Source organism: Halichondria panicea, chromosome 4 (assembly GCF_963675165.1).
Source record: "Halichondria panicea chromosome 4, odHalPani1.1, whole genome shotgun sequence".
NCBI lineage: Eukaryota > Metazoa > Porifera > Demospongiae > Suberitida > Halichondriidae > Halichondria > Halichondria panicea.
The window spans coordinates 3167853-3195011 of NC_087380.1; the positions used below are offsets into that span (position 1 = coordinate 3167853).

Below are 27159 nucleotides of genomic sequence, written 5' to 3' on the forward strand. Positions count from 1 at the left end.
TTACCGCCACAGAGTAGGCGTGCAAATTGTAGCAAATTCCCTTTTGCAACGTGAGAATCATGTGTGTGCTGAGTTGGCTGTCTCTTGTCAACAATGGCTGAGGAAAGTCGCTTTATACAAGCTGCTGTGACACTACCGCGGAGCAAGCGAGCGGACAAACATGCAGGTAGCCAGCCTGCAAACACAGTATAAGTGTTGAATGACTGCGTGCATGCACCCCTAGCTACCGGTAGCTAGCCTGTAGAGTTTGTTTTCAACATCCTGTTTGTGTGTGCATTAGGCTGTTTATGGTTCTCCTTGAACTTGTTTATTTTGTTGCATGTTTGTATGTATAAATAAACAAGATATGCTTATATTTAGGGCTCGTAAACTTACAAGCGTATTTAACCACACGTGCATGATTTGTACATGACTCGACAATGTATTAACGAATTGCTCTTTTTATGCTCTAGAAGGAGAAGGTGATTTTAATCCCAGTGAGCCTGGAGGTAAGTAGCTATGCACGCACAACTATGACCATCTGTGTCCAATGGGACCATAGTGCTGCCCCCAACATGCACTCACACTAGTTGGTTTGATCTCCTATTCTTTAATGGCAGTCCCCAACTCTGTGTATACTGGATTAGTATATTAGCAGATCGAGGATCCCCTCATGTGCTCCTGGTATTAGTTAGGTAGGTAGAATCACTACAGCATTTTAATATGATTCTAGTACATGTAGGTATTATTGGGAGTGACCAATAACTCATAATAGTGACTTCATTCTGATACCTAATAAGTCCATGGCCCTGGAGTGACTGACAATGCTGTTTATAGTCCTACCAGCTTATAATTGTGGCTACCAATCATCTGTATCCAGTTACTAATGGTAACCTGTGCCATTGCTTTGTAACTGAACTGCTCTCAAGTCACAAACTGAGCCATCATTGATGCTACTCGAGTGTCTGCCCATGCTTTAGCTCATGCTGTTACATGTGCAGTAGCATGTTTGATATTGTAGCACTGGCAATTGTGGTAGATTAATAATTATAAGGTGTATAATGATTATGGTAAACATGCACTTGACAACTTCAGTCCATAATAATTATTGTCAGAGTGACCATGCAAACATTTCTTGTGGTGATGATCGAAGTATCCACTCAGGCTTATGCTCCATCCCCCCTCCATTATAAGATACTGAGATACTTGTATTCCATTGCTTTGGGGACTGCAGTCTCTAGCTCCAGCAATCACAGCCAGGGAAGTGTACCCACCCCTCATGCCCCTCATGCTTAGACTCAGGTTGAATTTGTTGAATTAAGCAACTTTAGGTTTGTTTTTTGAACTGAGAGGATATAGACAACACTGTTGCTGGTTTATTTAATTTCAGCTGTGTTTGTTACAAGTCTAGTTTCTGTTGATTTTCTCACTGTGTGTATTGTATACATACCCAGCTAAGATTTGAAAAATGGTTGCCCTTAACGACCAGTAGATACTGTTTGGGTGGAAGGACTCTTTTACTTAGCTTTTATGTTAGGCTATAGTTGTAGGTGATGTACATGTTTTAAGGGGAGGGGGGGGGTACACCGAATAAAAGTGTGTCGCGAAATAATTCTTTGGTCTAGCTATTCTCTGACACGTCCACAAGTGCTACTACTATTAAAATAGCTTTTATATATAAGCTGTAATTTATGTTATGCTATAAGTACAGGTGCTGTACATGTTTATGTAGATTTAAAGTGGGAGTATCGCGAATAAAAATGTGTTGCAATAAAAAAAATTTGTTGGTATAATAATATTCTTTAGCTAGTCCACAACTGCTGTCCTGTAGTGACAACGAACTTATACCTACTACTACCTGTGCAGGTATAATGGACAACCTTCTCCACCTGCTCCCACTCGTGTGTCTGTATGATGGACAGGGCTCCACCTCCAAGAGAGTACGCTATCTCAACGACCTAGCCAAGGTGAGTAAAGTGATTGTATGTGTGTGTCTTATGTACAGCACTTCTTCATAGTTGTGAGCTAGCTAGCAGGTTACACAACACAGCCTCTTACCCACAATTCTAGCCTCCCTTTTGTCATATTCCTTGTAGTTTGAGACTAATAATTAGAGGATCACTGGAGTCTATAATTATGGACAATTTTATGATATTATAAACTAGTGAAATGCTTTGTGCTCAGGAATGGTACGTTTGTTCCCCATGCAGGTGATTAAGAGTGTTGGTCATGTGATTGAACCAAACTACCCGGTCGAGAGAGTCATTGAATGGTAAGAAGATGTGTGCATGCAGTGTAATGTGATTTTTGATTATTATATATACTCGACTCGTTCAAATTTACTAGCTTAATTAATGTACGTACATGGCTGTACAGTGAAACCTGTCTCTATAGCAATCACCTTCAGGCTTGGGCAGACCAGCAATGGCTGTAATAAATTTGTTCGGCCTATAGCTAGCTATCTAATGATGGTGTTAATTTAGATTGGTAGCTTTTACGTTGAAATGTAAACAGGTGACACAGTTGCTAACAGGGTGACTATGCATGTCTTCACAACAATAAGATCAATGCAATCCATAATATCTATAAGTATACGTACAGTTGTTACAGTGGTATGCATACATGTGTGTTGTGAGTTAATTGACTACAGTAGGTAAATTAAGTGCTAGAAAACAATAGTTTCCAGTCAGTGTAGTACATGTGGTTGGTCCAGCTCTTTAATTATGCTTCAGAAATTTTGATGATTTGTTTTGCCTTCTTCATTCTTTTCGCGAGCATTGGACATTTGTGACCACAGAACATGCCCAGCCAGTTAATGATGCAGTCTCCAAACGGTCCAACTAGGTCACCAACCAGACTGTAGAATACCCGAACAATCTTCTTGAGTAGGAAGTCGAACATTTTCGACAGAGGAAAAAAAACCCATGTGTACAACCAAATGATTGTTGCATTCATCAGTGCCAAATAAAAAACCCAGGGCACGCCACACGCAAACACCCAGCAATAGAGACAAGAGAAGCGAACTTTGTTGTAGAAACACTTCATGAATCTATCGGGACAGCTCCCTAGCGTACTGCTCTTGGGTTGCACAAACACTGATCTGTAGTCAAACTGCAATAGAGAGAAAGTACGTCAATTACTGCAATGGAGAGTTTGAGGTACACTCATGTCGTAGTAACAAGGATACACTGTGCATAGGATGAGTAGTAACATGCTGCTAGCATGCGTTGAGTATAAACTGTAATGGAAAACTTCTCTTTCTAACTCACATTTGGTTCACCGTCAACACTTTCGCTCTCCAAACCTCCTTCATCGCTTGCTTCCCCACCCAAATCCGTGCAGCCCATTTCAATTTCCTCCTCATTGACTCGAGTGCCGTGGGTACGAGGGGACTGTACCTCGGGTAGGCTGGGGGGGACATTCATTTCTCAGCAAGACGGAGGAAAACGGTTTTTCTGGGAGCTTGATTCTTACGTTGTGCACTAGCTTTGTCACTCAGTGCCTTCCAGCTTTTATACTTGATGTTGTATTAATTGTCAACAAGAGGGTGAAGGAAATTGGTAGATTAGAGCTGAAGTTTGGTAAAGTACAGCCTAGTGGTTTCGTTTTCAATGGTAGTTTTGCCAAGTGTGAAGATTAAGCTGTAGAAGTAAACCAGGCATACATGATTGTAGGTATTGCTGAATGTAGTTTCTGTTTTGTTTGAGTAGTGTCTGCATGCTTGCTTAAACACACGGTTACTCCGATTTATTTATGTACCACACACACGCCACCCCACCCCACCCCACGCCACCCCACCCCACACACACACACGCCACCCCACCCCACACACACACACACACACACACACCACCCCACACACACACAGTGTTCGTCTCTCGCTTGCCAGCAGTATAAAGGAAGTTAGGGCTGGTGGATTGCGGGTGTTGCGATACCTCCTCACTTCAAAGGACGTGTTTGCTGTGATGCTAAAGCATCGGATAGACCTGTTTGTTGCTAGGTCACTGGACGTCCCGGCCGACAGGGAGATAGAGAGATTACAGGCCATGAGGTTCATCAGACAAGTGAGCATGTAGTTCTTAGAGAGACCATAATTATAGTGGGTGTTGATTAATACACATTGTACAGGCTATCTCTGTGGCAGCGGACATCTTCCCACGCTCACTGGCAGCCCCTCTTGTCTCTATCCTCCTCTTTGACGTGGAGCCCCAGGACAACCTCACCTGGTCCTGCATGGCCACTCTTTGTGAGCTCGGTGAGTCACCAATAACTAGCTATCTGTCCATAGAACTACATGTACACTGTATATGACCTTCACTATTCATCCATGGCCTCTCTAGTGGGTCTCTGGTGTGTTGTCATAATACATGTAGTACATAAAATTAAATTTCTCGTCAATTGCCTACATGTAAGTCTTTAGTTAGTGTCAGTATCGTCGCTGTGAACCCTACATACATGTACATGTGTATCCACAGCGACACAAATACAGCACTTGTAATGAATTTCTCCCCTCCCACACACACACACACACACACACACACACACAGCTCTGCACAACCCAGAAGTGGCCTCACAGTCAGGGGCTATTCGAGCTTTGATTCGTGGTCTGCTCAAGTGTGGTGCCTCTCGGATCAGTGAAAGCGTCACACTCACACTCTCTCATCTACTCAACTCTCAAGCAACTCGCAAGTTTATCAGATCTCAACTAGACATTGAGGTTAGTAGATCTGTACTGATAGTCGTGGTTGAGTTGGCTTGTTGTACTGATTTGGTACATTGTGTTGACAAGTTAGCACTGCTAGTGTAGTGGTATCATGCAAGATTCCCATTCTTGCGACCCGGGTTCGATTCCCGGGCAGTGCAATCTTTTTTGCCCCTCTATAACCATAGCAACAGACGTTTACAGTTATTGACCTGTTTTTATAGAACTTTCACTGCTGGTGTAATGGTGTTTTTTGCAAGATTCCCATTCTTGTGACCTAGCTGGGGTTTGACTCCGAGCAGTGCATTTTTGTGGTCACTATCAAAGATGCAGGTATAATTATGTGATCTCACAAGCCACTCTTCACATGTATCACGTCGGAAGCATTAGAATAGGCCAATGATATTGTACCATGTACATGTAGCACATAATTATGTATAACATTAACTCTGTAAGGATAATAAAAGGATAATAAAAGTTTCAGTTATAGCCCCCCTCCCCACTTGCTCGTGATTGTCACATGATTTGTACCCCTCCCCACAGACCCTCCTGGCACCCATCACTGACCTCCACTATCGCCACCTGATTGAAGAGGACAAGTCGAGTCAGACTCAAGACAATACTCACCGTGTCGAGGCCTCAAAGATGGCGATCGTAGCACTCCTCAAGACCTGGCCTGGAATATTCTCCCTCGGTAGCCCTAGCAACACTGGACTGCAGCCGCTACTCAACATGCTCCCCCTGGCCACACCCACTGTACAGAAGGAGATATTGGACGTCCTGTACTCGGTCTTCCAATTGAAAGTGCCCGAGTGGACAAAGAGTTTCAGCGATGCTGTCACAAGCATAGGTACTGTGTAATAACTATATCTCACTTGAGTGTTGAGTGTATAATTATATGCTGCTATAATTATTGGAGCCTATGAAGTAAAGTACATGTAGGAATTTCACAACACCTTGATAATTACCGAGCTATACATGTACATGACATTGTATAGCAATTAATGATGCCCTAAAAGCCTACTGTAGCTGTTACAAAGTGGATGCATGCAGCTACATGTACACGTGTAGGAAATTGCTTTTGAGGGTTGCATGTGTCTACGTACTGTGAGAACTTTGTCCACTTAGACACGGTTCATTGGGGCTCAGATTTGCGTTCATTCTGGACATGCCCCGGCCGGTTATGAGTGCATAATTACGTCTCATTGTGACGTACATCTGTTTGTATTCATGGCTGCATGACCAACCACCCTTAGTTCCTTCGTTATCTGACTCACTGCCTTGTTGTTTACTTCCTACTGCGTACTTCTATGCAAATATTTGTAAAATCCCTTCAGATATCTTTGCACTTATCTGTTGAACCTTACATTGCAATAGCTTCTGTTACTGTGATATTAATTTACTTTATCCAACTACCGGTCCCAGTGTCCAAAGCATTCCTACTATGTACGTTGTGATTTGTGATTGCGTATGTCCTATTTCATATTAGTTGCTGTAATAATGCATGAGCACAGCTACATGTACATGCATATAATTATATGTACATGTATGTAGTTCAGCCAAACATAATTACATGTACATGTATAATTATAACGATTATATTATGCATATTAATGACTTGGTGGTCTCCATCACGTGACAGTTGTATAATTATTTGTCCGTGCATGGTCACAGATCCTGCTCAGCCCAAGGACGAGTGGAGTCTCTCTGAAGGGTTTGTAGCTGCAGAGGGCAAGGACCTGCTCCCCCCTAAGACCGTCGATCGTACAGACCTTGTCAACTGTTACCAAGCACTCCTCCTGGCAACTCTCCTGGAGACAGGATTGTTTGATGTGAGTGAAAGTGCCTCTGGGCTGATGGTGATAAATAATTATGATAATTTAGAACAAGCCTAAAGGTAACTGAAGCTTGATCTTCTGTTTGTATGTTTACATGTGACAGTGCGTGTAATCATCTCTGTCACGAGAAACCTGCTACTTTGAATAGACTTATAAATACTTAATAGAGGACAGCCCAACCAACAGTGGCTGTAATATAGAGGTGGCCTGCTAACGTAGATACAAACACGTGCTATGGAGACTTTGGGGCCATTAACCTGAGGGTGACCACAATAGACACGTTTCACTATACAAAAGAGTTTACGAAATATAATTACTGTAGCCATATGCATGCTAGTAGTCTATGCTGCCTATATTTCATTATCTACTGTGTCAACACAGCACCTTGTTGATGTGTGTCTGAGAGCTGAGCGACATGTGGCTGTCATGGCAACCATCTTACTGGCCCAGCTATTACACCAGACCAACACTATCCTGCCCCCAGGCTACTCCAGTGACGCCCACTCACTACCAGACCTTATCGCCTCTGCCATCGACTTTGTGGAGGCACAGGACCAGCGACAGTGAGTGGTGTGGGCGTGTGGGCGGCTCTGTATATTGCCCACAAAATAGTTATTTATTGCTGTAGTATGCAAATTCATTAACAGTATTGTCACCTTATACACAAAGTAAGAGAGCAGTAAGCTGATCCCAATGTACTGCTATCCCTCATAATTATTTTTGTGTTACTATATTTAAAGAGAGGAGGTCCTTCTCTGGTGTATAGCGTAGCTCACTAGCGTGAATATATTTATTTGGTGACATATCATCCTCCCTTCATTCCATAGTCGAGCCTCGGAGGTGATCAGCTGTCTGGATCGAGTCCACCAACTCAAGAAAGAGAGGGTGAAGCCATCTTCACTCTATCTCAAGCTCATTCTGGAGCAGTCGGCGTACTTTTCTGCCAACAAGACCAAGGGAGACTCGGAACAGCAACACATACCGTCCGTAAGTGTGTCATCTTCATGTACATGCATGTAGCTTGCATTAAAAGAGTAACCAATATGTCAGTCAAAATCCCTCTCTGAGATATACAGGAAGATATGCACTGTAACAAAAACATATCAGAAACTTACCAACTTAGTCCTAACTCAATTGCAACACATTTAAATCTTTTTTCAATCACCTGCTGGCATTTATTGTAGTGTAAGGCACACATTTTCATTGCATATACATGCATGTACACATGTTATAACACGTACAGTCTGTACGTCCCATAGTTTGAGTATCACTATCCGTGTACCATCTTTCACCCAGGACCTCGACGAGGCGACTGTGAACACTCTGATCAAAGACACAAATGTCCTAGGGACAAAGACATACCAGAGCTGGGATTGGACGCTTCTCCGCTCTCTCCTGCAGCACCCAAGCCTCAGACCATCTCTCATGCAGGAAGACAGTCTCTTTGCTAGGTGGGGGCACTAAGGCTGTGATGCCTAGTAACTATCTGAGATGTGGATCGATCGATATGGTTTTTATATATGACGTCAAGGGTAAAAGAAGAGAGGGCATGCAACTCCTATATGAGCAGAGTTCAAACGTGGGCGGATGAATGTGCATGACTGTGCATGAAATACTAAAAATAGAAATTTCTATTTTTAGCACTTCATGCAAATGCACACATTCCTCCGCCCACGTTTGAACTCTGCTAGCTACGTGTACTGATAGTGGAGTTGCATGCCCTCTCTTCTTTTATACGCCCTTGATGACGTGTTGTAATTACATTTATGTGACCCTCGCAACAGTCTTGTTGAGTGCTAGATTTGTTTAGAGGTTCACTCTAGGGTTGAAGCAGGTACAAATATGCCGTGGACATCTTATTGTGCCACTAGTACTGAATCCCTGAAAACTCAACTCTCGCTGCAGGCCATCCTTCGCTTTAGTAACGAATGTTTGGGAACAATGTAGAGTGATTATTGAAGGCCTATACGGTACAGTTATTGTGACACGGCAATGCTCATGCCTCAGTTGATAGTATAGCTAGTTGTCCAATACCAACTATTTTGTTTTGTTTTCTGTGATCCTGTGGGGAAGTTAAGGAAGTTTTGTACAAACCACAAAGTGGCAGGCTATAGAGATTTCACAAGTAATGGAAGCTTGAAGCTTTCTGATTCTCGTGAATTGATTTCATAGTATCCTCCGCATGCATTTTTAATACAATTTGTGTCCTGATATAAGCCTTACGTGTACACTTGGGGTGTGTATAAAATTTTCTCAAAACACCGAGTTAAGTGTTTCTGAGAAAAAATTGAGCTCAAATGTACTTAGTCTATTTCACTGTATAGCTAGCACTGACATTTGATCCTACTCCCGTGTGCCATTAAAATAATTGTGTATACAAGTTGCTTCCATTGTCATAATTGTATTCCAATTGACCAGTGGGTAGCAAAAGCGCTTTGAAAACAATCCAAAATGGAGTGTATACATGTACATGTATATTAATTAGCTAGTCTATGCATACGTCTGTCTATATTGATGTGCTGGCGAAAATTGTTTAGGCCTATAGGCATAAACCTTGATAGATTCATTCGTTTACTTTATTGTGGCTGAATACAAATTTTGTTTTGAAACTGAAACTTGAAGCTTTACGTATGTACACGTTAGAGTTATCTCACGTTGTTATTTTCCCTCTGCAGGTTTATCAAGCGATTGTGTAACTTCTATATGCCCAGCAAGCACCTGTACAGTACCATCATCTATAATGAGAGCAATACAAAGAGATTCTCATCTGTCGGACAGGAGGTGGTCAAGTTCCTGTGCCGAGTGGAGGATGTGAGTTCTGTGAGAGGACGGGGGTAATGTGAGGGCTGTGAGTGTGTGTGTGAGGATGTGACGGTCCCTGCAAAAATATTAACAAATCACTGACAGCATAACACAGAGTCATGTGACATGTACTCTTATACCCTCCCCCCTCACACACACACATAGAGCACGTCTGGTTTCCTGTTTGACCTTGTCTCTGACATTGTGACTGAGCTGAGTCAGGTGACTGCGTCTAAACTGACAGCCGATGTCTTCACGACCTCCAACGTATCACACAAGCTCTCTAGAGATTACTTCCTCTTCTTAGGCACCGTCTCCTTCCACAAACCCTCTCTACTGCGACAGTGCAAGGCTTATGGAGCGTAAGTTAGAACATCCGCTGCTGATAGTAGTTAGCCAGCATGGAGAGTGGTCATCTCTTATGCAAACCTCCTATGAAAGAAGTACATGTAATATAGTGTAGTAATTGAGGAGGGGGTAGACTGGGGGCAGGACTATAAGGGTGGTAGTAGTGCATGCATGTATCCACGTACATGCATGTCGTAAAGGTTATACGAATAATAGACAACTTAAAACCATTACAAAATGCATGTCAGTTATATGCATGCATATACAAATATTTTTATGTTCTAATATTTTGGTTCACCCAGCTATTCTCACCCTCCTCCCACTCACTCACGTACAGTCTCCTCGATATTTGTAACTACCCGAACCGATCTGACCTCATGCGTCTCATGATCACCACTCTCGACTTTGCCCACGACGTCCACTCGAGAGTGATCCTCAACAAACTCCTCACTGCCACTCATAAAGAGATGAGGCTGTACTCCACTCAACACATGAGGGTGCTACTCAGAGCTAAGATGCCTTTCTTTAACAGCTGGGGCCTAGAGCTTCTACTGCCGCAGGTGGGTTCGTGGTGATTAGTCACGGTCAGTTAAAACTGAATTTTTAGTTTGGCATGATTGTATAATGAAACTTCAGTGTCACATGTATATACAGTGCATCCGGTCTAGAGAGTAGAATACAAAAATAGGTGAGTAGTTGTACTTAAATGTATCTCAAGATTGGAACATTTCTAAGAAATTGTGCTGATACCATTGTATAGGTAAAAGAATAAGCTACAACATGATTCAAAAATATTTCCCCAAAAGTTGTTGTAGTGGGAAATAATTTTAGGTGATAAAGGGGGTGATCGTAAAAAAATGTACGTAACATCAATTATCTCCGGAACTAAAATATTTTTGGAAAAAAATGTTCTTATCAAAAGTTAGAGAATTTATTCAAGCTTACTCCGTGTAATTTTTAGACCTTAGCCGTAAGATTTTCTTTAAATCTCTCCCTAACCGAAACGGCACTAAAAACTAGTAATTTTGAGCACTGCGGAGGATGTGTAGATATTTAAGTAACATCGAATCTTTCATAAGATACCCAAACTATCTATAGATGTTGTGACAAAGTTTCAAACCTTAGCCGGAAACCGTTGGCCTTTTCTCTCCCTAACCGATTACCCATGCACTATAACAATTGGGTACTGTTTTATTAATCACCACAAACCCACCACCTTATGTTGTCATGGAAATAATTTTGGATATGATGTAGCTTATTCATTCGCCTACACAACGGTCTCAGCAGATTTTCTTAGAAATGTTCCGATCATAAAATATTTACATTTAAGTACAACTACTCACACATTTTTGGTATTCTACTCTTTAGACTGGATGCACTGTATAGTGTACGTAGTCACTTTGGTGGTTACATTCAAAATTATTCTTCCCTCTCTTGCACACATGCATATAGTTGTATGATACAGATCGACAAGTTGCCATGGAGGCAGTGGACATTTTGGATGAGGCGTGTGAAGAGGAGACATTTCTAGAAGCCCTAGTGTTGGAGCAACCTCAACTCCTCCATCTTGGAGAGAAGGGAGCAGCTCTTCTCACGAGGTTCTTCTCTGTCAAGAGGGGCTTCACACTCATGTCTCGCTTGGGCTACCTACAGCTCACATTAAACAACTGGTTTACGGTATGCACGTGTATATACAGTGCTTCGGTTTTGTTGCTGATTTAGTATAAGAGCAGGTTTTTATATGGTTTTTCTCTACTGCATTACAGTATTATAATCTGTGTTTAGCAGACCTTACGTACTTGTTTTGCAACCAGTTGTGCTGCAATTGTCCCTATTTTTTATAGCATTCATTCATTCACAATACTTCTTACATGTACTCTATAGCTTTGTTTAACTCTTCTGCTGTATATAGGAGTACAACCTTCTCTATGTGTACATCGTGGAAGAAAGGTTGGCCGAAACACTCACTTCCTTCAAACAGACTGAAGAGGGGGAGTTTGTACGGAGGAACAATACAGCTGTCATTTTCCCCAAAGCGTTTGTGCCAGTACACCTGTACGGGCAGTTGGTACAACATGAAGAGGGGTGTGTCTCAATAGAGAAAGAGGTACATGAGTGACATGTGTGCTGCTTCATCTGTCATGACTCACGTGTAATACATATACAGTCTTATTTACAGTTCTACATGTATAATTATTGTTGTATTCGTTGTAGCTTTAACTCAAACGTATTTCCTCTTCAATTAGTATGCCTTATAATTATAATAGTGAGTTTCTTTGGAACAACGTTTAATGTATGCACGTTCGCACTCATGTAGAATCACGTATCAAGATTTGCCCTAACCATTCGGGCTGAGCCTGAAGAGAAGTGTTCCCCTGACGACATAATCAGTAAGAAGGCAGCCATTTGGGCGTTGGGTCACATTGGCTCTTCTCCCGGTGGTCTGCGACTATTGCTGGAGGAGGAGATTATAGGGGACATTGTGGATCTGGCAGAGACTTGTCCTGTCTTATCAATCAGAGGGTGGGTTGTAACACATGTTAATAAATTGAGTGATAAGTCTCTCGATTCCTTTGCCTGTGATTCTTAAATATTCGACTCTTTAGACTTTCTTAAAAGCCCCTACCCCAAAGTTATTATAATTATACATGCACACTTATAATTATATCTTTCTCTATAGATTAAGACTAAAATATTTTTTGTTGTGCATAATTTGTAGATTTCGCCCCTCACAATAGTGTGCCAGCACCATGATTGCTATGTATAGATATAGAGGTAGGGTTCACTGCATGTTAACTGAATATAGATGAAAGCATACAATATACAGTGCATGTACACTGTACATAATTAATATAGAGCAATAAATATTATATTATTGACTGTTCTTGCTACACTGTGGGAATGAGCTAAATAAATAATAGTTCCTTTTTTCAACGATTATGAGCAGTTGCTGTCGTCCTCGTGGCATAAGCAACTGTCCACCTTACTTGTTATATCTTCTTGGTCAGTGCAAAACGTGCACTTTTGTCCAAGTCCTAGTATATCTCGGCCCAGATTGGTGCTGGAGCAGTTGTTATTGAGCACCTCAAATTTGAACCAGGGACAGTAACAGCTGGCTGCATTGCGGCCACGCCCATTCAGAGTAGTTTTTACGTAAGAGTCATTGTGGATGGCATCAGTCACCAAGAACATGTCCAAAATTGTAAGGAGTCGTTTCATCTCGGGGAGGCTGCAGGTGGATGTTGGGTCCACAATGTTTTTAACTTTCAGCTGCATGGATGGGAGTAAAGCAATAATTTAAATGACTCCATTACAACAGTACATATTGCCTGCAAGCCATATAGCTGCAGCCATGCATGCATGCATGTACAAGTGTGTTGCTCTATACAGCATGTATAAAGCATTGCTACATGCATGCATGCTGTAGAATTTTAGGAACATGCATGTATGCATGGAATAGTGCACTCACCCAGTTGCAAGAGTCGTTTCCTATAGCACGTAAGATAACGTCAAATGTTTCACGTGTTTGCCTGTTTGAGTGCTGGATCAGCTCCTCCTCTCTCATCACTTGGATTCGTACAAGAGAACTCACAACTTTTCGCAAATTATACGATATGTTCCTCTGTCGCAAATGTATGTCAATGGCACGAACGTTTACAGCGATTCCATCTGCAAGTTTTCCAATAGAAGACCTTCCATCGCTGTACCTATCGTAGTCAGTACCCTGTGCATATGCAGTAGTGAGGGCCAGTAGCAGTAGAAATGCAACTTTCAAGATGCCGGTAGAAGCCATTGCTGTAGTAGAATTTCTTGGGGGATAAGATTGTTGCTGAAGTTGGTTTTGATGCTTTTCTTCTTTGATCGGTGATTGCTTGTTGAATGTAGAAGCCGGTGCTAGCTCTTATATACCAACTGAGGGTTGCTGGAATGATCTACATTGCTCTAGTAAACTAAAACTCCATTAGCTCATCATAATAATGAGCGTAGTGTTTTTACTTGTAATGGTATGCTCACACGGTTGTTAAATTCCTTCCTGTATAGTTACCTTCCTAGTTCACTAGGCCAGTAAAATCCTCAGGGGGAATTGCTAGAATGTGGTCACAGCCTAGCAACCATTCTGGAAGTATCTCATTTCAATTGTAACTAGATACACTACAAGTCCACTTGCTCAGTTAATTAAGACATGCATGTGCCCAATTTGTACGTTCCAGTCAGTGGAGGTAGGACAGAGTGACTTTGTTTCACGATTTCTCATTTGTATATACAGACGTGTCAAATTACCCTGATGTTCAGCTGGTTCAATTGTTTAACTGCACAGTGTACAGTTAGACCTTACACTGTACAGTGCATGGACCCTATAGCTCTGATATAAGTTGATCAGAATTAAGCCTGCAATTTATGTGCTCTGTGGCTATAGTAAATCAATGGTGCTCATTATAATGAACTACCCCCCCTCCCCCTAATTGTTGGAACCTTCACCGCATGACCATGCAGCAGCTGATCCTCATGCAGGGTATTCTACATACAATGCATGCACATATTCAAAGTGAACTCGAGTATATACCTGTACCCGCTATATCCCTCGCATTCATATGTTATGATAACTTGAGTGAGCGCATCGGATTGTAATGATCGTGATGTCACGTTCTTCCTATACAGTGTTTACTTCCCGGGAAGTGCATATACTTTTGTATGCGATTCTCATTTCCTTGTGGGTGATTAATCATGTAAATATTTCTCGGTTGCATAGCGATAACAAACAACTTGGTTTAATGTCCATGTTGCTATTTGTCACACACTTTGGTGAATTCCAGTGGCCAAATATCATCATCTCTTTGAGTTTCGATTTGTGAAATAAAATCGGTCTATAATTGGTCATCATAACGGCGGTGTATGGTGCTAGCATATGTTCTCAGTTTATCTAGCATGACTGTAGTCAAGGTGAACACTGAATGTGTTTTCATTGGTCATCGTGATGATTGTGTGATGTTATGCAGCAACAAGTATGTTTTCTTTTTAGCATTCTTAGCCAAAAAGAAAAAAATGATCTTATGTCCTTATTTTAGCATTTTAGTTTGATGTTAGACTAGTAAAGGATAGTTATTGTGATATATATCCCCTAGATCTTAATTTGATATCTATAGCTTGTTACATCATCTTGCCTACCGCCTGTACACACTTCGTAACCAATTTCTTCGTTCCCACCACCGCAGGACATGTTTCTACGCTCTGTGTCTCATCTCGAAGACCCCCCAGGGTGCTACCGTCCTGCTCGAGGCAAACTGGACGACAGTTAGACACACTCTTGAAGAAAAATGGCCGCTTGCAATTGATCCCAACCTGGACTTCTCCGAGGAGTCTGTTTTCACTCCGATGGTCGAGTTGCCCCTCCCCCCGTATGGGAACGCCCCCTGCAGAGTGGTCTCCTACAAAGACTTTTCTGGCGTCAAAACGACCACACTACCAGGCAAAGTGGCGGCATTAGGTAAAGAAGCTGTTGACGAGGGAAGTGGTACGAAGTTTACCGTCGCTGAGAACTCAACTAGAGCAAGAGGTTCGGCAATAGAACACGGAGTACTGCAAAAGAGTGCGAGTACATCAACTGATTTGATCCTGGGTGAGCCACCTCGACAGAAGGGGGCCATGAAGAGATTGTCCCGGCGTCAGTTGGTGTCCGGAAGTGTTATAAGAAGTGAGAAGAGATCTCGGAACAAAAGCCGTCTTGTCAACGGGCAGATGGTGAAGGGTCGTCCCTGCTCTCTCAATGTGGAGGTGTTACTAGACTCACCTGACGAGAAGAGAATGTGAGTGCTCAGTACGTGTGTGTGGGTGTGTGGGTGGGTGTGTGTACGTGTGTAGGTGGGTGTGTGTTGACACTTGTGTGCGATGTGATTAGTAGAGTCTAGCTTATTTATTATTGAAAGTGGTACAAATTATATGTGGATAAAGTGTGGTGTTTGAAGCACTGACTTGATTGGCATGACATTGTACTGTAGCCGCCTTGTGAGGGAAGTGTTTGTGTTTGTGTTGACTGCTGCCTTTTATCGAAACAATTGATCGGTTTATTCGCGAGTGTTATATACGTTAACCACATGACTGACTGTCACATGACCTCACAGATTGTCCACCCCCAGCTCTCTGGGTCGCTCCATAAGTATCACCAACCCTAACGTGAAGCCATTCCTGGGAGTGTGTCTACCTATCGATATCTCAAGGCTCTTTGAGGTGAGAGGAGTGATATTGTAGCACTACCAAACAGCTACATGTACTTAATTTGAAATGGGACGTTCCTATCTCAAGTTATAATCTTTCAAAACTTAGCAATTAGCTCTGAAAAAACGGGCCCATTTCAGCCCCTATATAATTATAACCCACCCGTTATACATGTACCAATTACACACACATGCCTATACTCCACCCCCTCCCCCCTCCACACACACATGCCTATACTCCACCCCCTCCCCCCTCCACACACACATGCCTATACTCCACCCCCCTCCCCCCTCCACACACACATGCCTATACTCCACCCCCTCCCCCCTCCACACACACACTCGTGCACACACAGTACGAAGAACCAGAGTACAAAGGTTGTGTGACCCAAGTAATCTCGGCTCCACTGCTTACCAACCATGACCACATACCATCTCACGACCCCTACCACTGTTTGGAGTGCTCCATCCCTCTCGTCAAGCCCTACCATGGCATCGGCATGTCCATCAGCTCCGATAGTCTCTCCTCACACTTCTTGTATGCCCCACCCTCTTTTCCTGGGGGGAACTCCCCTCAAACACCACGCTCACGAGCACACACCCTCGATAACACCCTCTCAGCGACTGCAGCCAAACTACAAGCCCACCATCGATCCACCTCGGCTACACTACCCACAGATACGTCTGTTGTCAATGGAAATCCGAACTCGGCCAAAAGCACTTTACCTCAAGAGAAGACAATAGAAAATGGTAAGTAAACAATGGCTGCTACAATCAATTAATACTTACACTGTAAAATGCCTATTTTCTGTTGCAGTTACTACATTGCACTATAACTGAAATTGTTTTCCCCATCTCCAGGTGAACGACAGGTGAGAAGCCATACAATAGATACACTGGACCCTCGTCGTGTCAATCAGACACCCTCTCCCCTCATTCGTATGAGGAGGATCCATGACAGCCAGGAAGAGGAGGAGCTTCGTGGCCAGAGCCTGGTGGACACTAGGAGGAGTAAGTGTGAGGGGGGAGGGGTAAGAACACTAGGGGCAACACAGTAAGTGTGAGGGGGGGGGATCAAGAGCACTAGGGGGCAACACAGTAAGTGTGAGGGATGGTCAAGAGCACTAGGGGGCAACACAGTAAGTGTGAGGGATGGTCAAGAGCACTAGGGGGCAACACAGTAAGTGTGTGGGGGGGTCAAGAGCACTAGGGGGCAACACAGTAAGTGTGTGGGGGGGGGGTCAAGAGCACTAGGGGGCAACACAGTAAGTATGTGGGGGGGGGGGTCAAGAGCACTAGGGGGCAACACAGTAAGTATGTGGGGGGGGGGGTCAAGAGCACTAGGGGGCAACACAGTAAGTGTGTAGGTGGGGGGGGGGGGGTCAAGAGCCAGGTGGGTATACTAGAGTATGCATGTAAGTGTGAGGGGGCTGGGGTCACAGGAGGTTTGTAGACTAAAAGTTCACTACTTGACTGTACGTATGCTATAATTATGAACATGTATGTCATTCCCAATACATGCACTTTAACAACCGATATAGAGTAACTATCCCAGTGATGCTAAGTCTTCCCTCCTCCACAGATACTTCGAAACCCGAGAGTGTAGGAACAGCAGCTGGCTCTCAGACCGGTACTATCAAGGACCCAGAAATCCTCATCCAGATCGTCAAGCCAAGGTAATGATTATGTCTACATGTCTCTACACTATGCGTTAAGTGTGTAAGAGTAGTGTACACATGCACGTGTGTTTTGTATGCTTCTGGTGAAGGCTATAGAGCAAGCCAACAGAAGTTCATGGAGCTATGACAAAATTCAAGGCTGTATTTGTATAATTTGAGTATTTCACTTCTAAAGAAATAATTATTGTGTTCCTCTTTATTGAAATTTCAGTCTCTCTGAAGCGGATCCCAGGGCGTCCCAAGGTCCCATGTCCCCCTCTCCCTCTGCCGCAGACACCTCGAGTAACTCATCTGGTGCCTCAGGGGGTGTGGTCGATGAGGCCAGTCCCGAGGGGCGCTCTCGTCTGCAGCATGCCGTCCTGGAGGTGGTGTATGGGCTGAGCAGTGATGTGAGTCACAAGAAGAACATCCTTGGAATGACTATGTAAGCTGCTGTGCTGACCAATACCTAAACATTGATGAATTGCTGACACTGCACATTAATATTGTTGGTTAATTGTCTGTCAGAGGAGGTTGGACACGCATCATCATGAGGCGTTTTAGTCATGTGATAATTATAGACCATTATAATTCCTTTGAGAATCAATGGTAAAAGCTTATTTCGTAATTAAAAGCTAGAGACCGCTAAAGAGAAATAGATTAATGGTGCTCGGACCTCTTCTGCTAATATAGATCATAATCTTGTTAGACAAAAATTGTTAGTTGGGAAAGTATGTCTAGATCCATCTTGGAATCTTTTCAGCAGGTAGGTGGGATCGTGTGCTCCTAGGCCACTTCTGGCTACTTGCAGTGTCTCAGTGCAGCCTGCAGAACAGTGGAGCATCGAGGTGCCTAATGGTGCCTTTTGGGTGTATTTAATTGGATTTTTATGAGCGCACGTGATAAAAATCTGACGGTGGATAACGTGCGTCCAACCTCCTCTGATCGTCTGTTAGTGATAACACTTGGTGCAGTGTAATTATGTGGGAAATATTATTCGAGAATATATATTTTTCCTTTACAGTATAAATGTCTGTGGTAAATGTAAATGTCTGTGGTATTGTAATACTGATGTACCTTTGCACTATTAAACTTAACTTATAGCCAATGGATTAATTAGAGGTGAAGCCAACAGTGACTAGACCTTCAGCCGGCCATGGTTGACTTGGTCTCTAAGCATTGTGGCCACTGTAATTACATTATCCCAATTAGTGGTACATGTTCATAATTAGGTGACTGTTTTTCACCCAACCTCTGGTGCAGTGGCCCTTCCAGCTGTACCCACTTAGTCAGTGTAGGGCTCCCACAGTCACCCCCCCCCCACACACACACACACACACACACACATGTTTGTACCAACATATCACAGCTAGCTATAGATAGGTCATGTTATAGAAGTTGCTTTTTCAAACCCTTGCAGACATAATTATACTTACTCTCCCCTTAACAATTAATAAACCGATCTAAAAAAACTTAACCGTCAACTGGACAACGTACTATTAGTGCAGAGGTGATTACCAATAATATTAATATTAACAGTGTGTACAATACACACCGGTATGTATACACCCACACCATAATAGCACACGTACCACATCCTTCCCACCCGCCCACTCACACAGGATCTGTCACAGGTTTCCCAGTGTGGTCCAAGACGTGTGTTTGTATTCACAAGTAATGGACATGCTCTCGTCCTATCACTACAACCTCCACACAAGGCGATTCATCGAGTCAAAGTTCGACAAGCTCTCTTTTGACCCTGTAAGTCCTGTTGTGTGGCTGTCAGTGTTTTCATTATTGCCCTAACCTTTCTCAATAGTCAATATAATGTACTGCCAGTTTTTAAGGTCTGCAGGCATATCATGCACAAAACATGGTTGTGAAGTTTGTGGGATTATTGGTTCCTTATACATGTAATACCACCTCCTTATCATAGTGTTGCAGGTCCCCTATCCCATGGTAATTTCTGTAATTAGCAGGTGTTACATGTACTGTACATGTACATGTAAGATGCTGAGACTTGATAGTGCCCTTAATCTGCTGATGCTTCCTCAGTCACCACCAACATAGTGTTGTCTTATAGTGGTCTCTATAAATTGGATTGTGCTTGGAGGGGTTGTACCAGTAACCGCTACATGCCAGTTCTCTGCATGTAGGTCTTTGGTTTTTTGGTTCACTGCGCTGTAGTAGCTGTGTGCACACATTTCCTAGTATAGGTACATAAATATCCATTATTTCACTTTCACTTTATCTGTCTTGTGGATATTTGTGCTTCTTACTGGAAGTATGGTGGCTGCATGCACTCTAGCTGTACAGTATAGTGGAGGGATCTTAATGAAAATTGTTTCCTCAAGTCAATGCGCTTTAAAGAATTGAGAGTCTAGATCTTTTTAATAAACCTTGCAGCTCCATCACATGCACGGTGTATATTTCATCTTTAAAATTTGATAGTGTCAGCAAAAGTAATCATTAGGTTGATGAGATATGCTGAAGAAACATAAATTTAGGAGTGGGATAAACACTGCTGCAAAAGCATTATTAACTGCTGTACTGTAACATTTAATTTTATTCTTCCCTATACAGTGTAGTTGTTGGCTGGGTCATCAAAACATTCATACCTTTGGTCTATTGTTGATGTAGTGTCTTCTATTCCTAACAATTCCGATCCCCTTAGCTTGGTTACCATGGTAATTGTGTACCATACTTTTATCTTCGGCTGCTTTAGTATTTGTGGTACGTGCTACTAGTCTTTCCTTCTAAGCATTATCTGTCAATTCCTATCAGCACATAATTTTAATGGCTCCCTTCCTTGATAGTAATAATTAATGCTTGCAGTTCTAGTTAAAATAGAGTCTATGAAACCTTGTAGGTATAGGTACTTAATATTATATCAAAGCACATTCTAGGAGCTCCTCTCTTGTGAGGTGGGCCTCCTCTTCCACTGGAATGTAAGTTTTGTCTCCCATTTTCCTTTGTAGTGGCCCACTATTATCTGATTGTAGGACACTTTAAGTAAATGAAGTATGTTAGAATTGCGGTTGAGTTCATATTTGGTAGCCTTTTTTGTCATATCTGTAATGTTCTCTATGTAGAATGTTTTGCTATAGCCAATAGCTGCACGAGTGTTTCTTGACAATGGAGTTAGAGTGGGGGTGGGGTGCCTAGCAATTTGTAGCTCTGTAAGTTGTTCACCTTTTGAATGATAATTTATAAACACAATGAGATCTTTTGTCTAACTTTCATAGCCATGTAGTTCATGTTACTGTACATTAATTATAATTATAATAATTATGCTTGAATTGTTTATGCATAATAATCTATTGTGTTGCAATTTGAAAAGTGACATTCATAAATTTGCAGTTAATGTTTCTTGAGATAATTTTGACCCAACTAAATTGTACGCTTGCATGTACAGTACATCCACAGCAGCTTCTCCATTTGCTGGTAAGTACATGGGGAAAGCTGTAGCCAAGGGTTACATGAGTAGAAAGAATATAAGACCTTGTTCTCTGACCAACATTACCTTGCTAACCACCCCACACACACACACTCACACACACACACACACACTCACACTCACACTCACACTCACACTCACACACACAGCTATTTTCCGCTAAACCGCAACTGGACGAGGAATTCTCTGAAGATGACCTCATCTCTTCCAACAGCAGCAGTCGTCGTACCAGCTTCAGTAGCCTCGACGCCAACTCCCAGACGTCCCTAACGATCGGGGGCGACCCAGACCGACCCATTAACCATCTCTCCCACTCGCGGGCATTTCGAAGACGGAGTAGCACGAGTGATACGTCGAGGTTTAGAGAGAAAATGCAGTTCTTGTCTCGAAGTGCAGAGATACACGAACGAATGATGGTGGAATCACCTAAAGAGAGTGAAGTCTCGAAAGCAGTCGGTAATGAACAGTATAACTCTAACGGCAACAACAATAGCCCGGGGGTAGATGAAGCTGATGGAGCTTACCCCTCCCCTATTAGTCTTGAGAGCCATTCTGACCCCAGTCTGTCGTCAGTCAAAAATAGCGAGGGTGATGGTAGGAGTAAGAGCTGTGAGGAGCCTGCTATACTGAATACAGTGTACGACTTATGAACCTCTGTATAGGTACATACTAGGAGTGAATGAATCGTGTGTGTGTGTGTGTACGTGTGCGTGCGGTGCTAAAATTATATATGTAACTCAATTGCAATTATAAGTCACCAGGTCCTAAATAATTATTGTACTATATCACTTTAATTTGATCAGTTTGACCATGCTTTTATGAATTTTTGTCTCCAACTTTTTATATGATCTAATAGTTTATGGTTTTATATTTTGAAGAAGTCACGACAGAAAAATATTTTTGTTGAGTTAATTGCAATGAGATCGAGTTGTATAATAAAATATTATATCATAATTTCTGATACACATGCATGCATGGGTGACATAAGTACAAACAAGACAAGTACCAACGATTAAGTATACACAAACTATATAACATATATCACTTCAAAGTCTCTAAAATCTTATCTCTACTCAATACAGAGTCCTCAAATCTTATCTCAAATGCAGTGGTGGGTTTATCCTTGATACCAAAAGCTCGCACTTTGCATGGCTGCAATTGTGAAATTGATAATGTATATATTAATAATAATGCATGTAATAATTATGTCACAGCTATAGTATAGTGATACGTAGGTACGTATAATTTATAAGCAATACAGTACTTTTCAAGTAGGTTGAATATCATTCCAAGTTGAATGTTGAAGTGAGCTCACACCACTAAACCACAAAGCTGATCTGTAAAGGTGGCTGTCACAGCCGGTCAGTGTGATGATGCCCATGCATGATAATACACAGCACTGACTACATGTGTGGGTGTTCATCTAGATGCATATTCAATGACTTGAGGTGCAGAGTGTTGCTACACTACTTAAGCAAACCAAGTAAGAGAATTAATGTACATCAGCAAAAGTACTGTAAAAGAATAGAGCATTTGTTCGGGAGAAGTAGAGATGTCGAGCCAAAGTAGCAAAGGCATGGTCCTCATCCTATGTTGAATCCGTAACAGTGCTACAGATACTCTTTGAAAATCTAGGCACTTACTTAGGAGAAGTTCAAGCAAAGATACACATACATTTGTACATAATTATGAAGCTTGTGGGTAGATCATAATCATGAGATCAGCTTTGTTTTGTGGTTTAGTGGTGTGAGTACTCACTTCAACATTCAACTTTGAATGATTCAACCTACTTGAAAAGTACTGTATATAGGGGGTTGGGTACATGCTATACTATACATAGCATATGCATATACACATGTATGTACATGTACAGTTTATTATACACACACAGCTATAGTGATGAAAATTAATTATGCTAGGAATACAAGAGTATATATTTATACAAAAAAACAAGGCATTAGAATGCAGTCTGCATATGCATGGTTTCATAATATGCATGGAGGCTTACAAATTGAGTTCCATTGAGGAAAGCTTCAATGACACCAGCCATGAAGGCTGCACAGTTCAGGCTACCTGTGTGCATGTGTGTGTGTGTGTGTGTGTGTGTGTGTGTGTGTGTGTGTGTGCGCGCGTGCGTGTGCATATGTGCATGTGTGTGCATGTGTGTGTGCATGTGCATGCGTGTGCATATGTGCATGTGCATGTGTGTGTGTGGTGTGTGTGTGTGTGGGTGAGGTAATGAGGAGGGACCCCCTATACAGAACACAACCCCCACAGAATACATTTCCTTCTAGCCACTGTATACACACAGTGATACCATAATCAGATTATCTTTCCAGCCTAGCCTGGAATATGATGTCACAATTATCACAGGTGCTCTTCGAAGACATTAGGCGGCTCGATCAGAAAAGGTCAAATCTTCATACTAAGTCATCCATGAGACCATGACCGCTTACGACATTAAGGTTCCCACAAAATGTAATGACATAATAATTATACAAGGGAACAAGTCAGTGCTATAGTGCCCAAACATTAATTTTAATGCAGATTGATTGAAAGCAGCTTAGCTAGTGTGCTAGAAATATACGCTTTATGCGAGCATAAAATTTGGCCAATTTTAACGCTCTGAAAACAATGTGCGATATTCATTTACGGGATTAAGTTTTTTCCTTGATTAAATTGCATGTATAGGCCTCGACTTAAACGCCGAATAATTGTGCGATATAAAAATATGCGACATGAATTTCCACCACTATAATTATACACCCACTCTTAACTTGTGTTTTGTAAGAGCTCCAAATTAACATACTTAAAGGAATACTACTTATTGTCACTTTATAGCAGGCAGCAACTTTGCATGCACCCTACAGTTGTTAGGTTATAGGGCTAGGCTTACTTTGATCCTTGGGGACAGAAATGAATTTGTTCACCAGTGGCTCATCTTCAAACAAATAGTCTGAGTGAATAGGTTAAGGAAACACTGACAACCAGAGGGGACACACACAATTAGTAAGCATGGTCTACATTATGCTAGGGTGTGAGTGGTTAGTGTAGCCACACCATTTTATAACTGAGAAATAGTATACACATCAGTTATCAGTTAGTACAATGTACTATTGTCACCTCCAATTAAGATGGTTTGTCGCAATAGTTAGTTGTAAGAAAAGATAACATGCAGGATAGAATGTACCTTACCACTAAACCTACACTTACCTACGGCTACCTCCCTGTTGGTTGAGAGGGACACGTTGCATTTACTATCAATACAATATTTTCAGCCTGCCTACAACAAGCTCAACGTAATACTATCCTAAGACAGGGAACCAGCGCGCCATTGGTTGTGGTCTCACTCCGTCAAAAAGATTGTAGGTATAATTATGGCTCCCATCGTATTTATTGGTGGGGACATGTTGAGGCAATTTAAAGGATACAGATGGAAGTATTTGCTGTGGCTTGCTCCAGTCTGTCAGCTTCTTTGCCAAACAGTGTCTGTAAGAGGGGAACAAAGACATTAGTTTGCTTTCAATATGATTTTGTACAATCCACTCTACTAGACTACCACAAGGGGATTCAACTGTCACTAGTCACTACAGAGTCTAGTGTGGTCACAGACAGTGTAAGGCTTACCACATTGAGACCAGTCACCAGAAAAAATTGTAACAGTAGTATAGGAAAGTGCTAACTGTAGCTAGCACATGGCGGTAGAGTCACTTTTCTTGGCAACAATTATCTCCAATATTATAATTATGGCACACCAGAAAACAAATATCCACTATACACATGTATATGATAAAAATCATTATGTACAGATGAAGACATACCTTCCAGAGTGTTTTCTGAATGAACCAGAGCATATTGACGTGTTTGGTCTCTCTCTTAGGAGCCTTCTCCCTCAGAGCCAGTACATCGATCATCCTGAACCCAACGTGATGACCCAGTTCAGAAAGTCTGCATGTGTGTGTGTGTGTGTGTGTGTGTGTGTGTGTATGGGAATCAATTGTACATTGCTAATCTTCCCATCGGCTTGCCTTAATGTGTGTCTGTGAGCATAATTATTGAACTAATGAACTAGATGTTCTGTCACGTTAAATTTGAATCCCCGTAAAATAAGACCCCCTCCCTCCCCCCCCCCCCCCTACGATGTGTGTATGTATGTATGAGACATAGCATACTTCTCATGTAGCTGTGTGAGTGACGTGACACGACCATGGTTGTACTGGACCACCTCAGAGAATAGGAAGGCAAATGTACTGAGATTAATCTGTAATTTAAACAAGTAATGGTCAACGTAAGCATTTCAGAATGGAAAGGTACACTCACTTCTGATTTCCCCTTGGGTAGAGGCTTGTCATATACACTACCTGTGTCAGGTGCTTTTCTTCTTCCTAATCTGCTGTCTGTCATGACTACACAGTGCACAATGTACCAGAGGTAAGAACTCGAACTCAACAGAAGGAAAAATGGGCGTGAACGGGGTTAACTTGCCCCGCCCACAAGTATGCTTGTCTTTTAGGGGAATTCCAGAGAAGCCACACAATTACGAACACTGCAGAGTTGCGCGCAGCCGTAGTAGTGCAATAGAACAATGCATATATGTACGTAAGTAAGTTACCACATCCTCATACTGCGAGTGCCTTTACTAATTAGTTCGACCTTTGGGTAGATCAATGATTCCTTTTATGAATGCAAAAGAAGTTATAATCAGCTGGTTGCAGACAAGAATCTACTACTATGGACATGGAATTCAAGTGACACTGTGCACTGCACTGTAAACAGCCTGAGACTCAAAGACACCTTACAGTCAGCTAGCTATATAAAAGATTGCTGAATCATTTATAGGCATGGACCAGACTACTCTATACCAAGCCCATGCTGCAATGAAGATCGAACCTCAAGCCTAAATCATCAGTATACTGAGCTTGAGTTGTCTGTCCTACCATGTACCAGTGCTGCATGCAGCCACTGTCTCTTGACTTGAGACTGCAATCATGGCAGGAGTTCCTATTATGAGAGTGCATGCAGAGGCTGATTTTCTATTATAGTGAGTTAAATATCTACTGCAAATATGTAATTAAGTATTATTTATAGTGTATTGTTGTACATTGTTTGCCTGCCTGGTAACTTAATTTACTAATTGTTATAATTATGCCTACTATGCTGTGTTTATTTTTCAGAGGCTGATCATGGCTCCCATGCATGGCTGACGCTACAGTGGTGGTGGAGTGCATCAGAAGAACGCTGTGAGTTAAGTGTATTTATAATTATAGCGTTCGGTCCCCTAGGCCCTTGAAACACAATAATATTGCTTGTTGTAGACACAGTGCATGGAACCCCTCTTAACCGTCGCCCCTGAAGAAAGGCCAATTGTACACGATAGAAAGGCTCTAGGCATCCATGACCAATTTGTCCAAAACAACAAAACAACCCTTCAACTAAGACCACTTAATTCTGTACCATGGCCAGATTTTGTTCCCCAAAATGTGTCCATTATAATTATAAAGGAGTTGCTATTGTGATAACAGCGTCATCCACACCACACCACGAAGCTTAGCAGTCTGTAGGTTTCCAGTCTGTAGGTTTCGTAGTGACATGGCCTCTCATTTGTGGTTGACGATTGCCTCCTCTGTGACGTTGTTAGTGAACCTATGAGGTTGTCTGTGATAACTTCTTGTACTATAATTACGTATACTTATTAAAAACCTGGTTGGTTCCCGTAACAATAGTATCGAAGTTTCTGGGAGATTAATTTGACATTTCTTTACCCTTTAATTTAACATCTGCACGATGTATAATATTACTATATCCACTAAGTCCATATTAGATGGCTGTATTTGGCAAAGTGGTATTTCAGTTGCAGGCCATAAAAAAAAATGCAAGCTTCTTACTGATCCATTAATTCCGTCCAGTTCAGTATAGGATACATTCCACATTTTTAATGCTAACAGCTCATTAAAAAACATTTAGGTGTTACATGTGGTAACTCTGGCATGAATGAATGGTTAGGATATTTTGAAATGGTTGTATTTACTTATTATATTGTTGTAGTGCGTTTGTGGTTACTTACACTAATCAGGAAACACGGGCAATGGCTTGTCTGGGTATAGTTTTTGATAGGATAACTAGATATAGTGGGTCTAAGGAAAATTTTCAGACTGAATCTCAT

General features: G+C 42.0%; 2 protein-coding genes, 1 long non-coding RNA gene and 1 other non-coding gene across 5 annotated transcripts; 2 read left to right on the top strand and 2 right to left on the bottom strand.

Annotated features, from left to right (window-relative positions):
• The first annotated feature begins 28 nt into the window (after positions 1–28).
• Positions 29–21950, top strand: LOC135335355 (rapamycin-insensitive companion of mTOR-like). 2 transcript variants are annotated; one of them, XM_064530821.1, is made up of 26 exons: positions 29–166; positions 453–488; positions 1846–1946; positions 2190–2251; positions 3848–4043; positions 4108–4234; positions 4527–4696; positions 5225–5531; positions 6356–6513; positions 6901–7082; positions 7347–7506; positions 7816–7970; positions 9195–9330; positions 9487–9683; positions 10007–10229; positions 11122–11346; positions 11582–11776; positions 11987–12192; positions 14883–15473; positions 15789–15894; positions 16238–16631; positions 16743–16892; positions 17464–17557; positions 17772–17984; positions 19162–19300; positions 21146–21950. In XM_064530821.1, the coding sequence occupies exons 1-26, from the start codon at positions 94–96 to the stop codon at positions 21644–21646; spliced, it is 5097 nt and encodes a 1698-aa protein (XP_064386891.1). In that variant the 5' UTR covers positions 29–93; the 3' UTR covers positions 21647–21950. The 2 variants fall into 2 exon arrangements, with proteins under 2 accessions (XP_064386891.1, XP_064386892.1); XM_064530822.1 differs by having other exon boundaries at positions 15804–15894.
• Positions 2548–3522, bottom strand: LOC135335368 (uncharacterized). Its single transcript, XR_010394490.1, has 2 exons — positions 3249–3522; positions 2548–3090 (listed from the first exon to the last, which is right to left on the bottom strand). It is a non-coding gene; the product is annotated as an uncharacterized LOC135335368 (long non-coding RNA).
• Trnag-ccc (transfer RNA glycine (anticodon CCC)) lies at positions 4772–4842 on the top strand. The gene has a single exon. It is a non-coding gene; the product is annotated as a tRNA-Gly (tRNA).
• On the bottom strand, positions 21920–25478 carry LOC135335363 (trafficking protein particle complex subunit 5-like). Its single transcript, XM_064530832.1, has 7 exons — positions 25317–25478; positions 25169–25257; positions 24818–24944; positions 24428–24485; positions 23893–23952; positions 23005–23069; positions 21920–22148 (listed from the first exon to the last, which is right to left on the bottom strand). The coding sequence occupies exons 1-7, from the start codon at positions 25398–25400 to the stop codon at positions 22038–22040; spliced, it is 594 nt and encodes a 197-aa protein (XP_064386902.1). The 5' UTR covers positions 25401–25478; the 3' UTR covers positions 21920–22037.
• Positions 25479–27159: the final 1681 nt, after the last annotated feature.

Bases quoted from the DNA above. Each gene is read 5' to 3' on its own strand.
- LOC135335355 (XM_064530821.1), top strand. From the start codon at position 94: ATGGCTGAGGAAAGTCGCTTTATACAAGCTGCTGTGACACTACCGCGG. The intron at 7,507-7,815 runs GTAAGTGTGTCA...TCTTTCACCCAG, and splicing joins AACAGCAACACATACCGTCC to GACCTCGACGAGGCGACTGT. The intron at 15,474-15,788 runs GTGAGTGCTCAG...ATGACCTCACAG, and splicing joins TCACCTGACGAGAAGAGAAT to ATTGTCCACCCCCAGCTCTC.
- LOC135335363 (XM_064530832.1), bottom strand. From the start codon at position 25,400: ATGACAGACAGCAGATTAGGAAGAAGAAAAGCACCTGACACAGGTAGT. The intron at 23,953-24,427 runs GTATCCTTTAAA...CTATTCACTCAG, and splicing joins CACAGCAAATACTTCCATCT to ACTATTTGTTTGAAGATGAG. The intron at 23,070-23,892 runs GTAAGCCTAGCC...ACATGCACACAG, and splicing joins TTCTGTCCCCAAGGATCAAA to GTAGCCTGAACTGTGCAGCC.